Raw genomic sequence first — 21,166 nt, forward strand, 5'->3', positions numbered from 1 at the left:
GTACACCAATAGAAGCACCGATCATCCCTGAAAGTGAGCCACTTGAGAACATCATCTTGAAGAATGAAAGAAATCTCTAGGTAACACTGTAAACAACAAAAAAGATTATTATGAGTGTTTCTTTGGGCTGAATTACATTTTTAAAAATCATGTCTGTTTAGTCGTTTCCACGCATGCTGCAGAATAGCAGCTAATTCTCAGCTATGGAAACATCAAAGAGACTAACGCCAAGTATTTCTAGTTGATTCAGGTTTTGGACAAATGACACTATGAATGGGCAGGCTCTTCTATTTTTCAAAATGTTTGCCCCAGTCCCTCGAAGATGTCCATGCATGAAGAGGGAGCTCCATGCTCAGATTCTCCTGCAGGGGTGGGTGGTGGGTAGGAGGGATTTTGCATGTCAGGCCTCAGCCCTAAGTTAAGTGACGAAGGCGTGCTTCTGGGCATGTGAAGCACCAGGTTCCCTCACCAGGTGGCTGGCCAGCCCCCAGTACACGGTCACACCCCGCCTGGTATGATATCCGGAGCAAAAACTGAGTGGAGCCCTGGCACGGCACCTTTTGTGTCCGAGAGCAAGAATTATGTGGGTGCGGTGGGGAACCGAACGGAACGTATTGCTTCTCCAGCTTCGGGAGAGGAAAAACCATTTCCTTACATAAAGCGAAAAAAGAAAACAGGAGAGGGGTGTGTGCGTGTGGCAAGGCGGCGAAACATCCCGCTCCGTCTAGCCCCAGAAGAACAGTCGGCGGGGGGGAGTCCCGCGCCGCTCTCTCTTCCCTTCCCCGCCCCTTCACTTCCGGAGCACTGAGCCCAGCCTGAGGCGGGGCGGGCGAGAAAGGGGGGCAGGCGGGGAAGAAGGGCTCGCTCGCCTCGCTGCTCCCGCGCCGTGCGGGGCTGCTGCTCTTCCCCGCCCCCAAGGCCTGGCCTGAGCTCCAGGCGACGGCGGGGAGCTGAAGTGGGGGCAAAGAAGAGGCGGCGGCGGCGGCGACTGGAAAGACGGTCTGGTAGGAGTTGCAGTTAGTCGAGACAAGAGGAGGAGGAGGCTGAAACGGCGGCGGCGGCGGCGGCAGGGCAAGGTAAGCGCCTCCGGACCCCGCCCCCCCCTCCGGGGCCTTCAGCGCTCAGGCCCTCCGTGAGGTTGAGCATGTGGTTGGGAGAGGGGGAAAGGCTGTGGCGTGGGCCTCTTTGAGGTCAGTGTGGGGTGTGTGTGTGGGGGGGCGGGGGCTGTTCTTTCGCCGAGAGTACGTGGTGGGGGTGCAGGCTGAATCCCCTGAGATGGACGTTGCTCTAGTCACCCTTTAATTGAAATGTTGGGGTGAAATCCCTTGTTCTGCCACTGTTGGGTTAGCCTTTATCGCAGTAGTACAGGTTAGAATTATTATTATTTGTTAAAAATGGACGGACACCCGTCTTTAAAAATATATATATATTAATGCTCATAGGTGGGGATTTTACACAAATGGTTTAGCAGTATAGTGTGTTGATTATTGAGGATTAGGGTATCCATACGTGTGAGATGTGATGTCACAGAAAGTCTTAGAGTTAATTAAGTTGTAAAGTTGTGCCGTCCAGTCAGTCTCTACTCCTGGCACCCACAGAGCCCTGTGGTTGTCTTTGGTAGAATACAGGTTGGGTTTACCATTGCCATCTCCTGCACAGTATGAGATGATGCCTTTCAGCACCTTCCTATATTGCTGCTGCCCAATATAGGTGTTTCCCATAGTCTGGGAAACAGAGAAATGAGCTTGTTTCCCATAGTCTAGGAAACATACCCGTGGGGATTTGAACTTGCAACCTTTTGCTCCCTAGGCAGGTTAGTTCCTCACTCCACCATTGGGTGGTCTAGGGTTGATTGATCGATTAAGTGCTGTCAAGTCAGTGTCAATTCTTAGTGACCACATAGATAGATTCTCTCCTGGATGATCTGTCTTCAGCTTGGCCTTTAAGGTCTCCCAGTGGTGCATTCCTTGTTGTTGTAATCAAGTCCATCCACCTTGCTGCTGGTCATCCTTTTCTCTTTCCTTCAACTTTCCCCAGAATTATGGACTTCTCAAGGGAGCTGGGTTTTCGCGTAATGTGTCTGAAGGGTTAATTACCTGGAAGTAAAAGGCCACAGTCTCACTTAGATGCCCAAATTGTATGTGCAGTAATGGTTTAATTAATGCTTTATTTTAAAGACTAATTTAATACAGAACAATTGCCACACCATGGTACCATATTATTAAACACTAAAATAGACGTGAATCCATACTTGTAAAGAAAATACATATCAGCTGCCTTGATTTTGAGTGCAAAAGAGGGCTTAAAGTTTAAGACAGGACTGGAAAATTCATATGCTGGCTTTTGAACACTTGATAATGGCACCTAGAAATTTGAAACTTTTCCAGCTCTAAGTAAGGGGTAACTTTCATTGATTCTAAGCATGCACTGAGGGAGGGGAACGAAAAGCAGCTTTGATTCTCAGTAACATTCAATTTAGTGTTCTTTGTCTAGTATTAATGTTTCTGATGTAACACACAAAAGTAAGTTAATGGCATCTGCCCTGTGATGAGAGAGATGAGCTTGTTTCTGAGCTAATCAATTTCTCCATAGGACAGATTCTCCTGACAACACACTGGAACCTCAAAGCAGTTCTACAGATTACTTGTAAAATCAGGGATACTACTTTGTAACATCTGAAGTTTGGTTTGGCTTGTGAGAGCTCTTAAATTCCTGCCTGTAGATATAGGAAAGGAGAGCAAAAAAACCCATGAACAAAAAATAAAAAATAAAAAATGGCTGAACAGACTCTAAATACATTGAAAAACAGTCAAACTGATATAAAATATGTAACTAAGATCACCTTTATGAAATTGCCAAAGTCACGTGGCCAAATGTGGACACACAAGACAGAATCAGAAAAAAGCAAGCAACATGCTCTATGAAATGTTGTAAGTACATACAGTTCAAGTCATAAGTCCTTGATTCAGAAAAAAGAAAGCAACATACTCTGTAATGACTGTTGGTGGATGACAAATCAAACAGGGAAGAGCACACAACAGCCACTCCAGGATAAGTAGCTGTTTCGCAAAGCGCTTCATCAGGGGCTGTTTCCCATTAATACAGGCTGAAATAATGATATGAAATACATGAAACAGTATCTATTAAACAGTAAAACATTACTAATAAAACCCACAAAAGAATGAATACAAAAACATTCACATGAAGGTAGAGTAACATTATTAACATTCAAACTTTTCCAAACATATTGAAGCCTCAAGGTTCACCTTTCTGATGAGAGCTCTTCACAGGTTATACACAAAAAGAATAATTAACCAAAAAGGTTTTACAGCTGTTCTAAAGAAACCACAAACTTAATTTAAAGGTATAACCACTCCTAAATACAAAAAGGCAAACCCAGAACTATACCACATTGATAATAAAGCTTAAGTGTAGTGTAGATACAACCTGTAAGTCATCACTTCAGTTATTGCAACCTCATAGACAAAGTACATGAAACGTACCATACCTCTGAAGGACCCAAAGTAACCAAGTAGATACAGGTAAAAAAAATACAGAGCCTCACAGAACTACAGGGGAACCACACCACCCAAAACAAATGAACGTTGCAAACCCTGGGCAAAGAGCTGAATGTCGCATGGACTGTAACACAAACAAAAAAGAGAGAACCCGCAAATAAACCTCCATATACCTTTGTAATGACAGAGAAATAACTGAAGAAAGACCTCAGAGGAAATCTATTGGCTGGAACACCGTGGGGCGATGAAACAAATCCTAGATATATATAGGCTGAGAGAACCCCATATAGATAGATCCCAAGTATTTCAAAGCAGAGCATGTCGCTTTCTTTTTTCTGAATCAGGGACTTACGACTCGAACTGTATGTACTTATAACATTTCATAGAGCGCGTCACTTGCTTTTTTCTGATTCAAGGACTCATGACTTGAACTGCATGTACTCATTATAATTCCTTATCTTGAAGACCTCTTGGATTTTGCCTGGATACCTACATATTACTTATTAGTTCTCCAATTTTCATATTTGTTGTTCTGTATATTTATTGGTTTTGTATGTTGCATTTTTACTTTGAATTTGGTCATTTATTTTTGTGTGTGTTATAAGATGTTTTCATTGTGGGCTGGTAATTCATGTGGTTTGATCACAATTGGATAAGGTGCCAGTTTACCATCGTTTTGGCGACACGTCTGTCTTGTGTGTCCGCATTTGACCAGGTGACTTTGGCAATTTCATAAAGGCGATCTTTGTTACATATTTTATATCAGTTTGACTGTTTTTCAGTGTGTTTAGAGTCTGTTCAGCCATTTTCCATTTTTTGTTCACACGTTTTTTGCTCTCCTCTTCTTGATTCTGAGAACCCTGTTTTTTCTTTATGTAGATATGCTTTCCTTTTTCTTTTTAGTTGTTAAGTGTGATACTTCTGGTGTGTAAAGAGAAGTGGTTGATACTGCTGGATTTACTGTTGGGTACCATTCAGCAAGTTGACGAGCTTGTTAGCCTCTGTGGGGTTGCATGCATTGGGAGGTTAATTCTCTCTGGATCAGAGACTTGCTTAATAGAGTGTCATGTGAAGGCAGATGGTTATAAATAATAATACATCACATGCTTCTTATTCTAGGTATATTGCTGCAAATCCATTTTTTGTTGAATTGCCTAAAGGTGGTTTTGCACATCAGCTTTTTTCATTAGCAGGTGGCTGTTGACGTCTTCTCCTTTGCAGTCTCTTTGCACAGAGGATTGTTTTAAATGATTAAGAGAAATTACACATTTAAATCAAGTTTCTATTTGTATATAATTCCATCTATTTCATGAAAAAGTCATACCAACTGACCAATTCAAGCTGCTGAAGTCACCGATTTCCATTTGTCTCTTTGTGTGGGCAAACATGCTACACTTACTTATTTATTACATTTCTAGACCGCCCCATCCAAAGGTTTTGGGCAATGTATGACAAGTTTTAAAAAACATAAAAACAAACACCATTTAAAACACACTGCTTAAAACAATATAAAAACATTTTATAACAATTCATAACAATATATCTGCCAGGAGTGCATTCCACAGGCCAGGAGCAGCTACAGAGAAGGCCCGGCTCTGAGTCGCCACCTGATGTACCGGTGGTAACTGGAGACAGACCTCTCTAGATGACCTCAACGTGCAATGGAGATCATACAAAAGAAGGAGCTCTCTAAGGTATAAATGAATATTCACTTATGTGAATATAAAATCACTTTTGTGAATGTAAGGATTCTGTTGAACACAGCCCTCAACGTTCAGCACCTCTAAATTCCCAACACCTTTGAGAAGCAAGGGTGCGAGTGGAAAATATACCTACTTTTGTTTTTAGTGTGGTTAAAAATATATAACATCACATTACAAAAATACCACATGAGTTATTGTTCTGCATATCTAATGTTTGACCCCAGAAGTAAGATTTCTTGCCCATAGTTCTTTCAGTTAAATAGGAGATCAGTCTTTAATTCAGTGAGCAACATCCAGATTGTCCCTGCTAGCGAGGCAAAGAGGCACCTTTCAAAGTGGTAATTCTCTTGTATTTAGCAGGGGAAGAGCAGTTGACCCTATTCAATCCCAGCATAGCATCCCTGCAGGGATTGTTGCTGGTGTCTACCTTGTGTTTCCTTTTAGGCTTTTAGCCCCATTGGGGACAGGGAACCATCTAATCTAGATAGATAGATAGGCTGGACAGGAAGCCCCAGCTTGGCAGTCCTCTTCGAGATGAGCCTCGGCAGTCAGTGGATGGAGCTGAGGGTGTGAGTGGCAGCTCCTATTGCCACCACGCTGAATGGTGGGGAGGTCTCTGAGGTGAGGGGGCTGTGGGTGGGTGGGAGAAGAGCAACTAGCGTGAAGCAAAGGGAGACGGACAGGAAAGCAAAGGCGGCCACTTTGCATGTGGGGCTGCTAGCAATGGACCACACCAGATCAGTGGGTGGAAAGGGAGGGGGGAGAGAGATGAAGGGAGAGGAAGGAAGGAAGAGGGAAGGAGAGTGAGGGGGCTGTGGCATGGGGGGGGCCTAGGAGGGCAACTAGTATATGGCAATGGGTGGGCTGAGAGCCGGACAGGAAAGCAAAGATGATCCCTCTGCATATGGGGCTGCTGACAGTGGAGCACACCAGACCAGCCGGAAGTGGGGTGAGGGAGAGATGAATGAGGGAAAGAAATAAAGAAAGAAAGAAAGAGGGGAAGAGAGAGAGGGTGGGGAGATCTTTGGGGTGAGGGGGCTGTGGCGTGGTGGCAAGAGGAGCAAACAAGTACTAGTGCACAGATGCTCTGTGCAGGTTCAGCTAGTTATTATTCTATTCTATGCCACTTTGAGAACTTTTGTTGAAAAGCAGTATATTAGTAGTAGTAGTAGTAGTAGTAGTAACTAAGTTAGTCATGACTAAATCCCACTGAAGTTAATGGTCTGAGCAAATAATGATTAACCTGGATGTTGCTCAGTGAGGGTGGCAGAAGCTCATGGATTCAATTTTAAGAGTGAAGTGTAGACTTCAACATATTTATAGCAAATTCAAGATTTCATTTGAAGACTGTAACTTGTTTTCCTCCAAACACCAATTTGCAATAGGGACTTTGGTCTCACAGGTGGGTTCAGTTCAAGTTCTGTCCTCATGTCATCCTGTTCCTTGTAAGGTTCTGGCTTGCTGAGCACCTGGTAGCAGTGCAGCCATACACAAGACAAGTTTCCACATAGCTCTGCAGTGTGTGTGATGTGGAAACTTGTCTTGTGAATGCCTAGCAGTAGGGAAAATCATTTAACCACTTCGGTTGCTATTGCTGTCTCACCAAAACGGTCACCAATTTTTATGGTACAAGTAGAAATAAAGTAAGCATGTAGGAAAGTGTGCATTTTGTCAATTTATTTTATCTGTTTCTAAAATCTAAATTGAATGCAGATACTTTTAAGAAGTAAATACTGAAAAATCATTTGAATAAATTTCGTATCTGTGAAAACATCAAATATCTATTTGGGTTTTTACAAAATGATCCCCATTCTATATATGTTGATTCTCAACATATGTAGAGAACTTGAAAGTATATCGTCTTTGGGCACAGATCAATTTTTAACAGACTGTTTTTCAAAGTTAAATGCATTTCCCAGATGTAGTAGTCTATTTAGACTGGCATTCTGGTTTCCATTGCCCTAGGGCAGGGCTGTGGAAAAAATAATTCAAAACCGTCCAGTACAAATCTTCTTATTAATCTTGTGGCAAAATTATATTATGTTTGTTGTTGTGACAAGTTTCATAAGGAAGAGCTTAAACCTATTGAATAAATTCTTGGATAAATATCTTGTGTGAGGCACTGTTTCTTTTAAATGGATAAGGAGAGGAGGTAAGCTATCTAAAAATTTACTGGAGACTTTTCTAACAAGCAAATTAGTGTGGGTATGTGTATGTATATGTGTGTCCAATATAAATAAAACCAATTGCTTGGCTATCTATGGTGAGTAAGAATATCCCCAGAAATGTGTTCTCTAATTTTTTTTCATCTGTGTGTGGAATGAGTTCTGTTCTGGATGGCAGTATCAAGGCACACATGCATTCAGAGTGGGGTCTTCCTGATTCAACCTGAGCAGGATCTGAAATTAACTGAGTGGACATCAGAAAATGTGTGAGCGTGTGCACATGTGCATGCCTTAGAAGGAACAGTGATCCCCAGGCAACTGGTTAGGAGGCTGATTAGAAGATAGTGTATTCCTTTTTCCTTTCAGACATCCGTGTGCCACAAATAACTAACCTGATATGTGACAACAAGCAGATTATTAAAAATGTTTGTGGCCTAGCAAGTTGCAGACTTATGTGCAAGGCTGATATAAGGGAGGGCTGTGTGTCAAAACGAAGCAAATTTCAGTTATGTAAATTTGCTCCCTGGTGCTTGCTCTTGTTTTAATATTTTATTCAGTGCCAATACAAATTAGCTATTTGTAGGACTCATCCAGTCACAAGTAGAAGATTTCCGGTTTGAATCCCCACTGGTACTATATCGGGCAGCAGTGATATAGGAAGATACTGAAAGGCATTATCTCATACTGTGCAGCAGGAGGCAATGGTAAATCCCTCCTGTATTCTGCCAAAGAAACCCACAGGGCTCTGTGGGTACCAGGAGTCAAAATTGACTTGACGGCACACTTTAGGACTCATCCAAGTTTCTTCACATACTTCAGTAAGGATTAAAAACAAAGGGTTAAGAAATAGCAATTTTAAACAGCACAGTTGAAAAGGGAGGGGCAGGAAGAAGCATTTTAAATCATTTTAAATATTCCTTATAGATGACAGCTGTGGATCTTCTCTCTCCTCCTCCCCGCCCCCCCCCCCCATGTTTATAATAGCTACAGCAGAAATGGTAGTAGCCTCCATCCTGACTCAGGAATTACTTAGAACTGTTCTCCTCATCTGCAGTTTTGTGTTAGTTGCCCTGGGAGCTCCTAGGGCATAGTGTTTTGGTTCTTCTCACATCCAAACCCCTTCCCCTCTGCCCCCGACGGTTGATATTTCTGCAATTGCCTTGAGTAATTTTGGTACTGCTAAACAAGTGCATGCTGTCATGCTAGTTCTTGGAGGCCTTAAGTACATTAGCAACCTACTATTGCTGATTTATTTTTCTTCTTGGCCTGTGTGGATAGAGGCTAGGTACTCCATTCACCTACTTGCATACGTATTTCGTATAGTGAAATGTGTGTAACACTAGGCCATCTCTGGGGGTGTGCTTGGTGTCTGAGTAGTATTTGGTGCAAATCCTCTCCTCATGCATAGCACACCTCACCCCATCCATGGCATATTTCTGCCTCCTCTGTGTTTTGTCTTTTCCACGGGTTATGGAGTTAGACTGTTCTAACTTTGCTCTACTGCAACTCTGGAGATACACCAATGCAGGGAGCTCAGAGAAGTGGGGTTGAATTTTTTTCATAACTCAGATGTGGGGTTGAAATTTTTCCACAGAACATTTCCCCATACTTGATTTTCCTGTGAGACATTTTTCATTTCTAAAAATCCATTGATTCATAACATTTATTAGTAGCAATGAATAGATGCCAGTGCCAGTCCAATCTTTATTATGGGGGTGCCAGTGCAATACTGGATAAGCATGGCAGTGTTAAAGTAGTAATATTTTTCAGTAATTGTCCCTAGGAAGTTTGTGAGAGAGTACATACATTTTGTAAACAGGAGGATAATATGGTAGGTTGCAAATACTTTTCTAAATCAGATCTCAGTCTGACATCAGGAAAACTTGCAATAAACATTCCAGGGATTTTAAATACAAATTTCATGCAAATGAGAAACTGCATAGAACTTCGAGTTTGAAATTTTCCAGAAAACTAACATCTCTTAGGGGACTTGCACAAAATCCAATGCTACTGCCCTCTCCTCCCCGCCCATAGAATTGTGCCCTAAAATTGCAGTCCTATGCACATTTGGGAGCAAGTCTCATTGTACTCAGTGGTATTTATTTTGTGTATACTGTACATGCAAGAGTTAGACTTATGGAATCAAGATGGCTTGTTTTGGGTGAGGGATAACACCCCTCTTAATTTTTAGGTGATGAATTCTGTATCCATCCTCAAGTTTGAGATCAATGATTTCTGTGCAAGCAGTTGTAAATGTCTTGCCTTATTGGATGAAGCCTGATGCCATCCAGGCTTTTGGTTACATAGACTACTTCAGAAAAAGACTATAATACAAGAAAGCAATTGTCAGTCTGAATGTATCCTCTGTTGAAAACTGGACAGAAGCCAATGACCATGACAACAAAGCAAAAAAGGTGGTGTTCTTGCATATCTCTCTGTGTAAGGACATTTCCTATGCTACTGCTATGGCAACTGAGTCTTTCTCCTAAAATGTTAACTGGCAGCTCTACTTCCAGTGCATTAGGGCTGCAGAATGTGAATGTTTTAGAAAGTACAACAAGCAGATGTTTGTTTGCAATATTTGTATGATAATAAACTTCTGCATTCAAGGAGAACTGCAGTGAATGTGATCTGCATTTCTGCAGCAAGTTTACAAGATGCTTGATCATTGCTTGTCAATCCCATGTACAGTACATTTCTGCTCTGTTGATGCTCTCACTGGGTAGTTCTGTAACACTTGCAGTTCTAGCCTATGTATGTTGCTCTTCAAGAAGGCTTACTCCCAAGCAAGTGTTCATAGGTTGCAGCCTAGGTGTCAGGGAGTGCATGCACTGAGCCATGAGGAGGTGCTCAACCTGCCCCAAGCCTCAGTGACCATCCCCTGGCAACAGAAATGCTAATGTTTAACAGTAAGGAGCTATCCAGCTCTTAGGGCATGGAGTTTGGAGCTTCTGAGAGGGCAAACTTTGAAGCTAGCTTTACAAAGGCAGCCAAGAGGATAGTGTCCCTCTTGCTATCATGTTCGTAATTCTATTGTTTGAATTGCAGAATGGATTATGATCCCTCTGAATCTTGGTAGAAAGCGGGACCAGGTTTTACTTTTGCTTCAAATGTGGAGTTGTATTCACCTGAGCTGCAAACAATGGATTTTATTCACTTACGCATACTTCATAAAATATCTTCAGAAAAGTAAAGGCATGCCATAATATCCACCCACTTGCCTCAAGCAGTTGCATCCTAGACTTGGCAACAAACTTCCACCCACAAAGGTTGAAGTCACAGTGAATGAGACTGAGCCTTTGGAATAACTTTTTAATTATCTCTCTTCATATAAAGAAGCATAAACTGTGCTGTGTACTTCTCAGCTAGAGCAAAGTTTTGAAACATAGAATTGTTTCCTCTTCTTTAATTTTGCTAGCCAGCAAAAGCCAAGATGGGAAGATCCAAGTTGTTGTAAAGGGATATTGGATTTTGGAAATATATTTAAGTAATAATTTGTTTTTGATTGGCAAAACAAATGAACAATTTCCAGAATGAACCTTTTTCTCTTTAAACAGGTTGAATTCCTGTTTAGTCATAAAGTAATGACTTTACTTTGGGGTGAAGTTTAAAGACCCTGTGTTTAAAACATATGAACAATATATTTCCACAAGGCAAAAGGAGTGTCTGCACTTGAAATTATGCTAGCTCTATTTATCCCAAAGCAAGATCTTGTGCGTGATGTCAGTCTTTCCCACGCTACCAATGTGACTGTATTGCTGATTTGGATGAGACGACTTGTTTCTTGGCTGTGACTTGAGCCACACATATCCAATTTCTAGTTTGGTAGAGCTGTGATTTTTATGATGATTTTCTTGGCTTTCCATAGTCATTTGGGACAAGGATAGCAATGTTATTTTACTTGTAAGTGAACTATGTAGAGACAGTTGGCTGATAATAGGACATTTCATAAAAACAGCAAAGCACAAGGAAATAAACTAAAATTTAGAACTCATACACTAAAGAATGGATACTGCTAGAAATAGAACACTGGATTCTTGTAAAAAAAAACACATGGATCATTTAAAATAATGAATAGAGGTGTTAATACATCCTGTCTACCTGTACTCTTCAAGAAGGGAAAAGCACTGTCAAAAATAAAATAAAAACGGTTTGCAGTTGTTTAAGCCTTTTTATGCTTTTTATATGTTATGGAAAGGCAGTTCAGACTTTAGACCAAGGCTCAACATTTCCCAGGCACCTGTTCCCCATGGTGCCTAGAAACTTAGGTGTGGTTCCTGAGTCACGCAATAGACAGAACCAGGAGGAGTGAGCAAGCAAGGTTTGATTTTGATTTGATTTGATTTCTATACCGCCCTTCCAAAAATGGCTCAGGGCGGTTTACACAGAGAAATAACAAACAAATAAGATGGATCCCTGTCCCCGAAGGGCTCACAATCTAAAAAGAAACATAAAATAGACACCAGCAACAGTCACTGGAAGTACTGTGCTGGTGGTGGATAGGGCCAGTTACTCTCCCCCTGCGAAATAAAGAGAATCACCACATTAAAAGGTGCCTCTTTGCCAAGTTAGCAGGGGTTAAGTGGGTTGCTTGCTCCTGGGGCGGGGGGTTGCTTCCTCCTCCTCTTGGTCATGTTGGTTCATCACCTGCCCAAGCCAGATGCTTGCTCATTCTTCCTCCTGAACACATTCAAGTTTATCCCCACCCTCCAGTGGAGCAGGTGGTGTTGCTGGGAGTGAGTGGCAAGTCCTCCTTCACTGCACTACAGAGAGGAGGGCATTGCTAGTGGCAAGCATTGACCCTTTCCCCTCACCAACAGAGTACACTCTGGCTCCTAATTTTTCGAGCTGGCTTCTAGATCTAAAGAAAATCTGTCGTCTGCTTTACATTTGGTAATAAAGTAGATCAATGGAAACATATTATCAGCAGAAGCTTCTCTACAGCCTTCAAGAGTGGCCTGAGTGTATCTAGTGGTCAGATCTCAACATTAAGACATCTAGGTCTATAGTGAAAGGGTTGTGCCATTCTTGCAGGATGGAGTTGATGCAAAGTGCTTCCAGGCATGGTTTCTTCAAAAATTTCTAGAGCAACAACTTGATCCAGGAACATTGCAAGTGTGGTACCTGAGTCAGATACAACCAGTAGGAGGAGGAGTGAGCAAGCAAGGTGGGGGTGGGTTGTTTTTTCCTCCTTCTCCTCCTCCTCGGTCATGTTGTTTCATCACCTGCCCAAGCCAGATGCATGTGAAAGCTCAAGTGACCAGGAAGACAGACGTATGTAAATTTTCTCCATGTCTTGGTTTGGGAAGTAATTTTCCTAGGTTGTATTGGATAGTGACTTTAAAGTCTTGCCGCCTTTTGACTGAAAAATACCTTATGTGAAAGAAGAGGAACTAGGTTGTGTCTTGCCTCTGCTTCTTTTTAAAATTAGTATCCCAGTAGTCCACTGATGTGTGTTGAGTTCAGAAAGCAATAATGTGTACAAAGACTGACTTAATAATTTTAAGTAAGCTTTGTTAAGTGATCCAGAGCATGCTTTTTTGCAGTGCATCCTGCATGTTTACTCGGGGCAGTGGCGTATCGGGGGGAAACGGCGGCGATGTGGCGGGCCGCGGCGGCAGCGGCACATCGCCCGCGGAGTGGTGGCAGCGGTGGCTGGTGTGGTGGCTGGCCTGGCGGCGATGGGGTGGCCTCCTCCTCATTGTAGATGTAGCGGGCGCGGCCGAGCGGCGGCGCGGAGTGCAGGCGGCGACGCCGAGCCTGCCTTCTGGCCCGGTGTCGCTTCTGCGCAGGCCGTGCCCGCTACATCTACAATGAGGAGGAGACCAACCCATCGCCGCCAGGCCAGCCACCACACCAGCCGCCGCCGCCACCACTCTGCGGGCGACCCACCGCCGAATCGCCGCCCGCATGCCCGCCGCCACACTCAGCAGGCGATCCAGGGGGCGGCGGCGGGGGGGCCACTTTTTGGTGCCCCCCAAGTGACCTGGCAGGGTGGCGCCCGGGGCACGTGCCCCCCCCCCGCCCCCCTATAGTTACGCCACTGACTCGGGGGTTTATTCTAAGTAAGTGTGCATAGGTCTCAAGAGTGTAAGTGCCTTTTTGAATCAGGCCAAGGTCCATATAGTCCAGCATTCATTGCAAAATATCAGTAACCAGCAGGAACTCAGTGACCCGTCAGAACTGGAATAATGGACTGCAATATATATTATTTTCTTTATTATTCCACCTTTATTATTATTTATTTATTATACCACCTTTCCTAAAGCATCCCAAGCAGGAGTCCCTCTATTCCCCCCCCCCCCATCTCTGTGCAGAATTAGTTCTGGGTGGCAATATCAAGGCAGTGTGCGTGCACCTGCATTCAGAATGGGGTTTTCCTGATTCAACTTGAGTGGGATCTAAAATTAACTGAGCGGACATCAAAAACTAGGTGCACACACCTTAGAGGGAACAGTGATTCCAAGGCAGTTTACGAAAGTTAAAATAGAATATAATCCCACAAAAATCATTTAAAACCTTAAAATCAGTTAAACAGTAAAAGCCATTAAGCACAAAAAACCACCATAAAAAAGACAACAGAAAGAGGAGAGCTGAGAGGCTTGGCAACCCCATAAAAGTAAAAGCCTGAACAAATAAAAAGGTCTTTAGTAGTTGGTTTTTTTTTTTTAAAGCAGCCACAGATGTCAGAGTGGACATTCACTGGGAGAGCATTCCAGAGCCTGGGAGTAGGGATGTAGGCCCCTTTCATGGGCTTCCGAACAGGTTCAAACACTCGGCAGTTCAGGGAGTTTGAAGGTGGGAGGGGGGATAAATTTAAGGGTGTAGGAGGGTGCACTTATCTCCCTTGCCGCGTTTCCTCTTCTGGCGCTTGCTGGAAAACCAGTCTGGCGGGGCAGCAGAATGCTGCCCTGTCCACTCCTCGGTCCGGAAGTGACAGGAAGTAGCGTGCACACACCCGACACCTGTCACTTCCGGTCTGAGAAGAGAATGGGGTGGCAGAGAGGTACTCAACCACCCTGCTGGACCAGTTTACCAGCAAGCGCTGGTGGGAGAAATGTAGTGAAGGATGTAAGTGCACCCTCCCCTGCCCTTGAAAGTTATCCCCTCCCACGCCTTCGAATTGGCCCCCTCTGGTTCTATGCACATCTCTACCTGGGAGCAACAACAGAAATGGCCCTGTCCTGCATGCAAGACAGTCTAGTTTCTCTCAATGTCATCACACGGAGCAAAGTCCCCCTGACGACATTGTTGGGCGGGCAGCAGTGTTCTCTTTAATTTTTTGCATCTGTGTGCGGAATGAGTTTTGTTCTGAGTAGCAGAACCCCTAGTGGTCATTAGCATAGTTGGTGCAAAAGGTCGATGCACTGGAACTCCATCTCCAACATCATTAGCCTTGGTTTTGTTACCTGTAGTAATCTGCGGGAATGGCATCTCCGTGGATAAGGAGTTCCACCTGTATTGCCTAATATCTGGTGTGGGGGGTGATATCTACACTAATTTGTAGAAACCAATTGCTAGTACTTCAATTTCACATAGTAATTGTTCTCTCTCCTGGTTTTTAATTCTTGGAATCTGGTAAATCATGGGGCAAAGGGACCCAAAGAGAATTTGAAAATGTACAAGGTATGAAATTGTTTAAATAATAAACTAATTCCATTTAAAATAAGCTTCATTTGTGACATGTCACATTAATTTTTTGTAGTTTCAAGAAACCAACTGCTAAGTGCATGAGAAGATGGTTAGATCACGGTCAAGGTCGCCAAGATGGAAACGAAGGTAAGTTTTCCTGGTGGTTATGTAGATTTCACTTAGATTGCTATAAGAAAGCATTAAATGGTACTGTGAAGAGAGTTCTTAAAAATTTGGGTAAGGAGACAATTCTAATAACTCTTGCAAATAAACATTTTGTCTCTCTAGTGTGAAAGAAATGAAAAGTTAGTCCTCAAAAGTTTATCCTGAAACATTGTTAGCCTTTAAGATGCTACAAGACACTATTGTTTTTAGGTACACAAGACTCTGTTGGGTTTTGCTACAACAGGCCAACTGGCTGTCCCTCTAGCAGTGTGAAAGAAACTGTCCCTGTTTTATATTATCACAAGTGTGGTTATGTTTTCCCCTTTTCCTGACTGAACAGGGATGAAAAACTTGTGGGAATGGGAAGGAGATGCCTGGACATAAAATTTTAGAGTTGGAAAGTGATCTTGAAGGTCTTCTAGTTCAATCCTGTGCTCAGTGCAGGTGTTGAGGATAACTCTTTTGTATATGGGGACTTTGCCAGTCAGACCCTCCTGATATGAAGCAAACACTTTGTGGACATTGCCATGGAATAGTATGAACATATTATAGCAGGTCTGTAGCCAGCCTCAAAATTGGGGTTGGGGTGGGGGATGATTGCAGAATCCAGGGGAGGCAGGTAATAATAATTATAGGCATAGGCGCTTTTGTTTACATAGCTTTTATTGTCTAACGATCTACTATTAACATTATAGTAGTGAACCACCCAGAGACGCAAGTTTTGGGCAGTATAGAAATATTTTAAATAAACAATTTATAATACAGAGATTTGATACAAGAAGCTCTTCTTTAAAAAATCAAAAGTTTACATCAGGCTTGTATCAAAAGGATAATTTACCATCACAAAAAAGGGCTTGTATCAAAATAAATACATAAGTTTAAACTTAACTTCTTTGAGAATAGATAATCCATAATAATCAACAGTGTTTAACAGCGCCCGCGCCCCCCCCGCCACTATCTGACAGTATATTTGCCCCAAAAGGCTAACACTAGCTTACATGCTAAAGGTACTTCTTAAGCACTTCCTGGCATCTTAAAGGGGGAAAACAAAATTCAAAGCAGTCATTTCTAGTCTCATAAGAGACTGGCTCCATCTTTGAACAGGAGACTAATGCACTCTTGCTACTTGTAAAAGTAAATTCTTCATCCAGCCCTAGGCTTGCTGTTCACTTACCCCATCAGCTCATGATTAAAACTCGTTAGCACTTCACCCAAATGGAGAGTTCTCATTTCACCTCCCCCTCCCCAATTTCAAAGCAATCCATTTAGTGTATTTGTCCTTGAGATTTTCCTCTGAGACGTGAATACTATTTTGGTTATTAGCATTCTTTCTCCTCATTAAGATCAGGTTGGCTCTTACCAATGGCACGTAGGAACAAAGTTTAGCTTCCGAACAATTCTGGCACAAAAATGGCTCCCCTCATGCCAAGCAGGAAGGCCAGATGAGGCCAGATGAGTCCATTTATCCACAACACAGGAAACTGATACAACATCCCAGACAGATATCTGTCCATCTGCTGTTTGCAAACCTACGGTGAAAAAGAGCCCACCACTGCATGAAACACTGTTCCACTGTCAAACAGATCTTATAGTTAGGAAATGCTTCCTGCTATCTAGCCTAAATCTGCTTTCTTGTAATTTCAACCCATTGGTTCTAGTCCTGCCTCCAGGAATAACAGAGAACAAGTATGCTTCTTCTTCCATAGACAGCCCTTCAGATATTTGAAGACAGCTATCCTATCCCCCGTTAATTTTCTCTTCTGTAGGCTAAACATACTGAGCTCCTGCAACTCTTCCTCATAGGACTTGGTTTCCAGACTCCTCACCATCTTAGTTGTCCTCTGGACCCATTTCAGTTTATAAAGGTTCTTAGAATGTGTGGCCCAAAACTTGACACAGTATTGTAAGTGGTATCTGACCAGCGCAGAATAGAATGGAATGATTACTTCGCATGATCTGGACATCAAACTAATGCATCATAAGATTGTATTAGCTTTTTGTGCACCTGTATCACACTGCTGCCTCATGTTCAGCTTGTTGTCCACTGAGACAGCTAGGTCTCCTTCACATGTACTGCTGCTAAGCCAGGTCACCCTCCTCATGTACTTGTGCATTTTATTTTACTTGACCAAATGCAAGAAACCTCCAGTGTCACAGCTGGACTTCATTTTGGCCTAGTATTTGAGCCTGTCCAGATCAGACTGAATCTTGATTCTGTCTTCTAAGGTGTTGGCTATTCCTCCAACCACCCTGCGCCCCCCTCCCCCCGCTTTGTGTCACCTGCATATTTGATGAGGCACTTTATGAATGGAGCGCTGAATGTAGTTTTCTTTTACATCTGTGGATAAATTGGGGTTTGTAGACGTTCATGTACACAACTCCTGAAGTCTCCTATCTGTGTGATTGGAAAGATGTACATGCAGGAACCTGCTTTTGTGTATAGGTTACTACTTCTTGTATCAGAACTTGTATTTTGAGTTACTTTTAAAAAGCATTTAGAAAAGCTACAAGCTGCACTTGCAAGGCTTTCTTTTCTTTAAGTATCTTCAATTTTGTAATTGGCTGGTGGTGATTTCTGTAGCCCCTATGGTGTTGAGGTGCTCTTCAAGTTGTTTTGGAATTGCACCTAGGGCGCCAATTACCACTGGGATTATTTTGGTCTTCTTCTGCCACAGCCTTTCAATTTCAATTTGTAGATCTTTGTATTTTGTGATTTTTTTTCTATTTCTTTTTCTTCTATTTTGCTATCTCCTGGTATTGCTATGTTGATTATTTTGACTTGTTTTTCTTTCTTCTCAACTACAGTGATATCTGGTGTATTGTGTGGCAGATGTTTGTCTGTTTGTAGTCAGAAGTCCCATAATATTTTTGCATATTTGTTTTCTACAACTTTTTAAATTTTATGGTCCTACTAATTTTTGGCTACAGGTAGCTTGTATTTTTTGCAGATGTTCCCGTGTATCATCCCTGCTACCTTGTCATGCCTTTGTTTGTAGTCAGTCTGTGTGATCTTTTTACAACAGCTGATTAGGTGATCCACTGTTTCATCTGCTTCTTTACAAAGGCGGCACTTGCTGTTGATTTTTCTACTTTTGCTCTTATTGCATTTGTTCTTAGTGCCTGTTCTTGTGCAGCCAGTATTCAACCCTCTGTTTCTTTCTTCAAGTTGCCATTCTTAAGCCACTGCCAGGTCTTGGTGATGTTTGGTTTTCCAGTTACATTGTGCAAATATTGATCATGCAGGGGCTTATTTCTCCATTTTTCTGCTTGGTTCTTGACTTGTTCTTTCTTGTCGGCCTGCTTTGTTTCATTTGTGTTGAATAGTTTCTCGTTATTGACCATTATTATTATTATTAATAATAATAATATTAATATTAATATTAATGGAATGGGTTTTGTGTATTTATTTTAGGTCTTTATCACCTGCCTTCAGGAGTCCGGAACATAACAGACAAAGGCACAATCACATAAACTATGACTGTGATTACAAGGGTTTTCGGAGAGACATGAAGAAGCCCATGCCTTGGAGAATGGAAGATGGGAAACATGGACAAGTCAATTCTAGATACACACCACATGAAATTAACCACCACCGACTTTATGAACGTAGGTCACATTCACCAACTCTGAAACGAATTCCTTCAGAAGATGTACATAGTCATAAATCTTGCAGAATACATTCACCAGAAAGGAATGAAAATATCAGAAGATGCCAGTTTCCTTCTAGATATTCAGAAACATTTCGCAAAGAATATAATCACTCTTTTTATCCTACCAAAATACATGAGAGAGAGATACATGAAGACACCAGAGTTTTTGAGAAAACGAAAGGGATGAAGACATTTCATAGGCCCTTAGGGACTTCATGTAAATTTGAAAGGAAATGGAATGAAAATGACTTGAGGCACCAGCAGTTACAAGAAGACAAGTATACTCAGTCACCTCGAAGATTTTCTGATGAGTTTATGCCAAGGAGCGCTTTACAGAAGAGGTAGAGAAATTGCCCAGTTTTAATGATTTGTTTGTGGTGTAAAGGCTCACGTGAAAGTCGGTTGCTCTTATAGTTGAAGATTTCTACCCTGAAAGGCATTTTTCTAACAGAATAAATCATAGTTTAATTGTGGGCTACTGGTGGTAGAGGAGTATTTTATCTCTTAAATTAATCCTGTTGGTGGCTAGCATATAAAAGGATCATAATTTCCCCCTCTCTTTGTTGGCTTGAGGGATCACGGGGTGACACATTCTACATAAACGCCTGTGTTTACCAGCATTCTGCATACGTAAGTTCTCATTTTCTTCCTTACTGCAAGTATAAACCACTTTATGTCAACACAGGTATCCTGACGATCGTGAATACAGAGAATATGGGCACACATCTAAAAGGGCTAGAGAAATGGAGAGATATGATGATAGAGAAATAGCAAGCAATTCCAAGTGGAAACAAGACCATTCTTCTATGCCCAACCAAGACAAGGGAGAACAAAGAAATCATGGTCTTCAGAACCATCGGCCTGTTGAAAAAGAGTACAGTGACAGTTGTCAAGCAAAGATACCATACAACTATAGTCAGAAACGTCATAGACATCCAGATGGAGGGAAATACATTTCTGATGACAGAACAGAAAAATATATGAAGTCAGAAGACAGGAAATATAATTATCCCAAAGGAGCATGGAATAGCAAATATTCAGATTACTATAGCAGTGAGAGAGTGAGCCATGCAGAAGCGCCTCACACTGAAGTATCAAGTAAATATATTTCGGGGAAGGGCTACAATTCATGTGCTAAAACATTCAAAAGTGATGCCAGTCTACTACCCTCTGATCAAAAAGAAAAGGAAAAAATAAAGAAAGAAGGAGATCTTAGGGGACAAATAGATTTTCCCAGTAGTCACCAGCATGACACGCAACACAAAATTGCAGATGTGAAATTTTCAGATGTTCATACTAAGAAGCAAAGACTCACAGTCAAAGTGGATATGAAGAAAACAATAAATAAGTACAGGTATTGCTTTTTTCAGCTTTGTTAAAGTTTTCTTTTGCAGGGAACTTATGAATTTATCAATCTTGCAGTCACTTTGTTAATTAGAGTATGATAGGATTGAAATTAATCATCAGGATTCAAAGAACTGTGTACAGCATTCCATTGTGCACTGGAGCTTTTCTGCTCCTTCCCATTACAGCCCCTTGTGCCCCCTGAAATGTTGCTTCTGAAAGTTGTAGGAGGGGGCACACACTTTGGCACAGCATTCAGTGCAATGCAAGCTGCTGCTGGAAAGAAAAATTGACACACACATGCCCCAATCCATGCACACACTGAAATGTTTTCTGCTTAATGGGGAAAGTCATTAGGAAAGCAGCTATATCTCTTGTGAAAGAGTACATGCTTTGCATGCAGAAAGTCCCAGGTTCAGTCCCTGGTATTTACAGGCAGGGCTGGGCAAGATCCTGGTCTGAAACTTTGAAGTGCTGCTTGCAGGTAGAATAGACAAAACTGAGCTAGGTGGACCAGTGGTCTGACTTCTTGTAAGGCAGCTTCCTCGTTGAAAATATCACCTTTCCCCCTCACACAATGAAAGATCTAGATGTATTGGCGGAGGGCTATTTTGGATGTCAGCCTCTGTTTCTCAAAAGTAGGAAGTTTAATTGAAGCTCCTGGCCAGTTCAGAGGAGTTCTTGCTAGCACCTAGAAATTGTAAGGGGTGACACAATCCAGCTATGTAGGAAAAGTTCCCCCTAAGTGTTAGGTTGCAATTCCATGGATACCAGCATCTAACCTGTGAGTTCCTTAGTTCTGAAATTTTGTTGGCATTTAGTACGATAGTTGCCTGAGTGCAAGGGTTCTCAAACTTGGGTCCCCAGATGTTGTTGGACGACAGTTCCCATCATTCCCAGCCACCATGGCCAAAGGGCTTTTTTCATTCATCAAGCATCATTTTTCACTTGTAACAGATTAGGAGACCAATGGATTTCCTGAGCCCTGA

At 42.2% G+C, this 21,166-nt stretch overlaps 1 protein-coding gene and 1 long non-coding RNA gene across 7 annotated transcripts in view; one reads left to right on the top strand and one right to left on the bottom strand.

The window, feature by feature from the left end:
• Window positions 1-937: 937 nt before the first annotated feature.
• Window positions 938-21,166, top strand: part of BCLAF3 (BCLAF1 and THRAP3 family member 3) — a 43,931-nt gene continuing 23,702 nt past the window's right edge. For 3 of the 5 annotated variants that reach the window (XR_008318588.1, XM_053305134.1, XM_053305137.1), the window contains exons 1-4: window positions 938-1,076; window positions 15,092-15,165; window positions 18,596-19,174; window positions 19,519-20,187. Coding sequence is in view for 4 of the 5 variants with exons in the window: in XM_053305134.1 (XP_053161109.1) it covers window positions 15,125-15,165; window positions 18,596-19,174; window positions 19,519-20,187 (1,289 nt within the window). In the remaining variant the exon portion in view is untranslated. Of the gene's footprint in view, window positions 1,077-1,168; window positions 1,191-5,068; window positions 5,213-15,091; window positions 15,166-18,595; window positions 19,175-19,518; window positions 20,188-21,166 lie in introns of those variants that run through there. The other 2 variants (XM_053305135.1, XM_053305136.1) reach the window with 2 other exon arrangements.
• On the bottom strand, window positions 1,455-3,819 carry LOC128349156 (uncharacterized). 2 transcript variants are annotated; one of them, XR_008318589.1, is made up of 3 exons: window positions 3,692-3,819; window positions 2,989-3,106; window positions 1,455-2,096 (listed from the first exon to the last, which is right to left on the bottom strand). It is a non-coding gene; the product is annotated as an uncharacterized LOC128349156 (long non-coding RNA). The 2 variants fall into 2 exon arrangements; XR_008318590.1 differs by lacking the exon at window positions 3,692-3,819 and adding an exon at window positions 3,504-3,638.

This window comes from Hemicordylus capensis, chromosome 3, assembly GCF_027244095.1.
Source record: "Hemicordylus capensis ecotype Gifberg chromosome 3, rHemCap1.1.pri, whole genome shotgun sequence".
NCBI lineage: Eukaryota > Metazoa > Chordata > Lepidosauria > Squamata > Cordylidae > Hemicordylus > Hemicordylus capensis.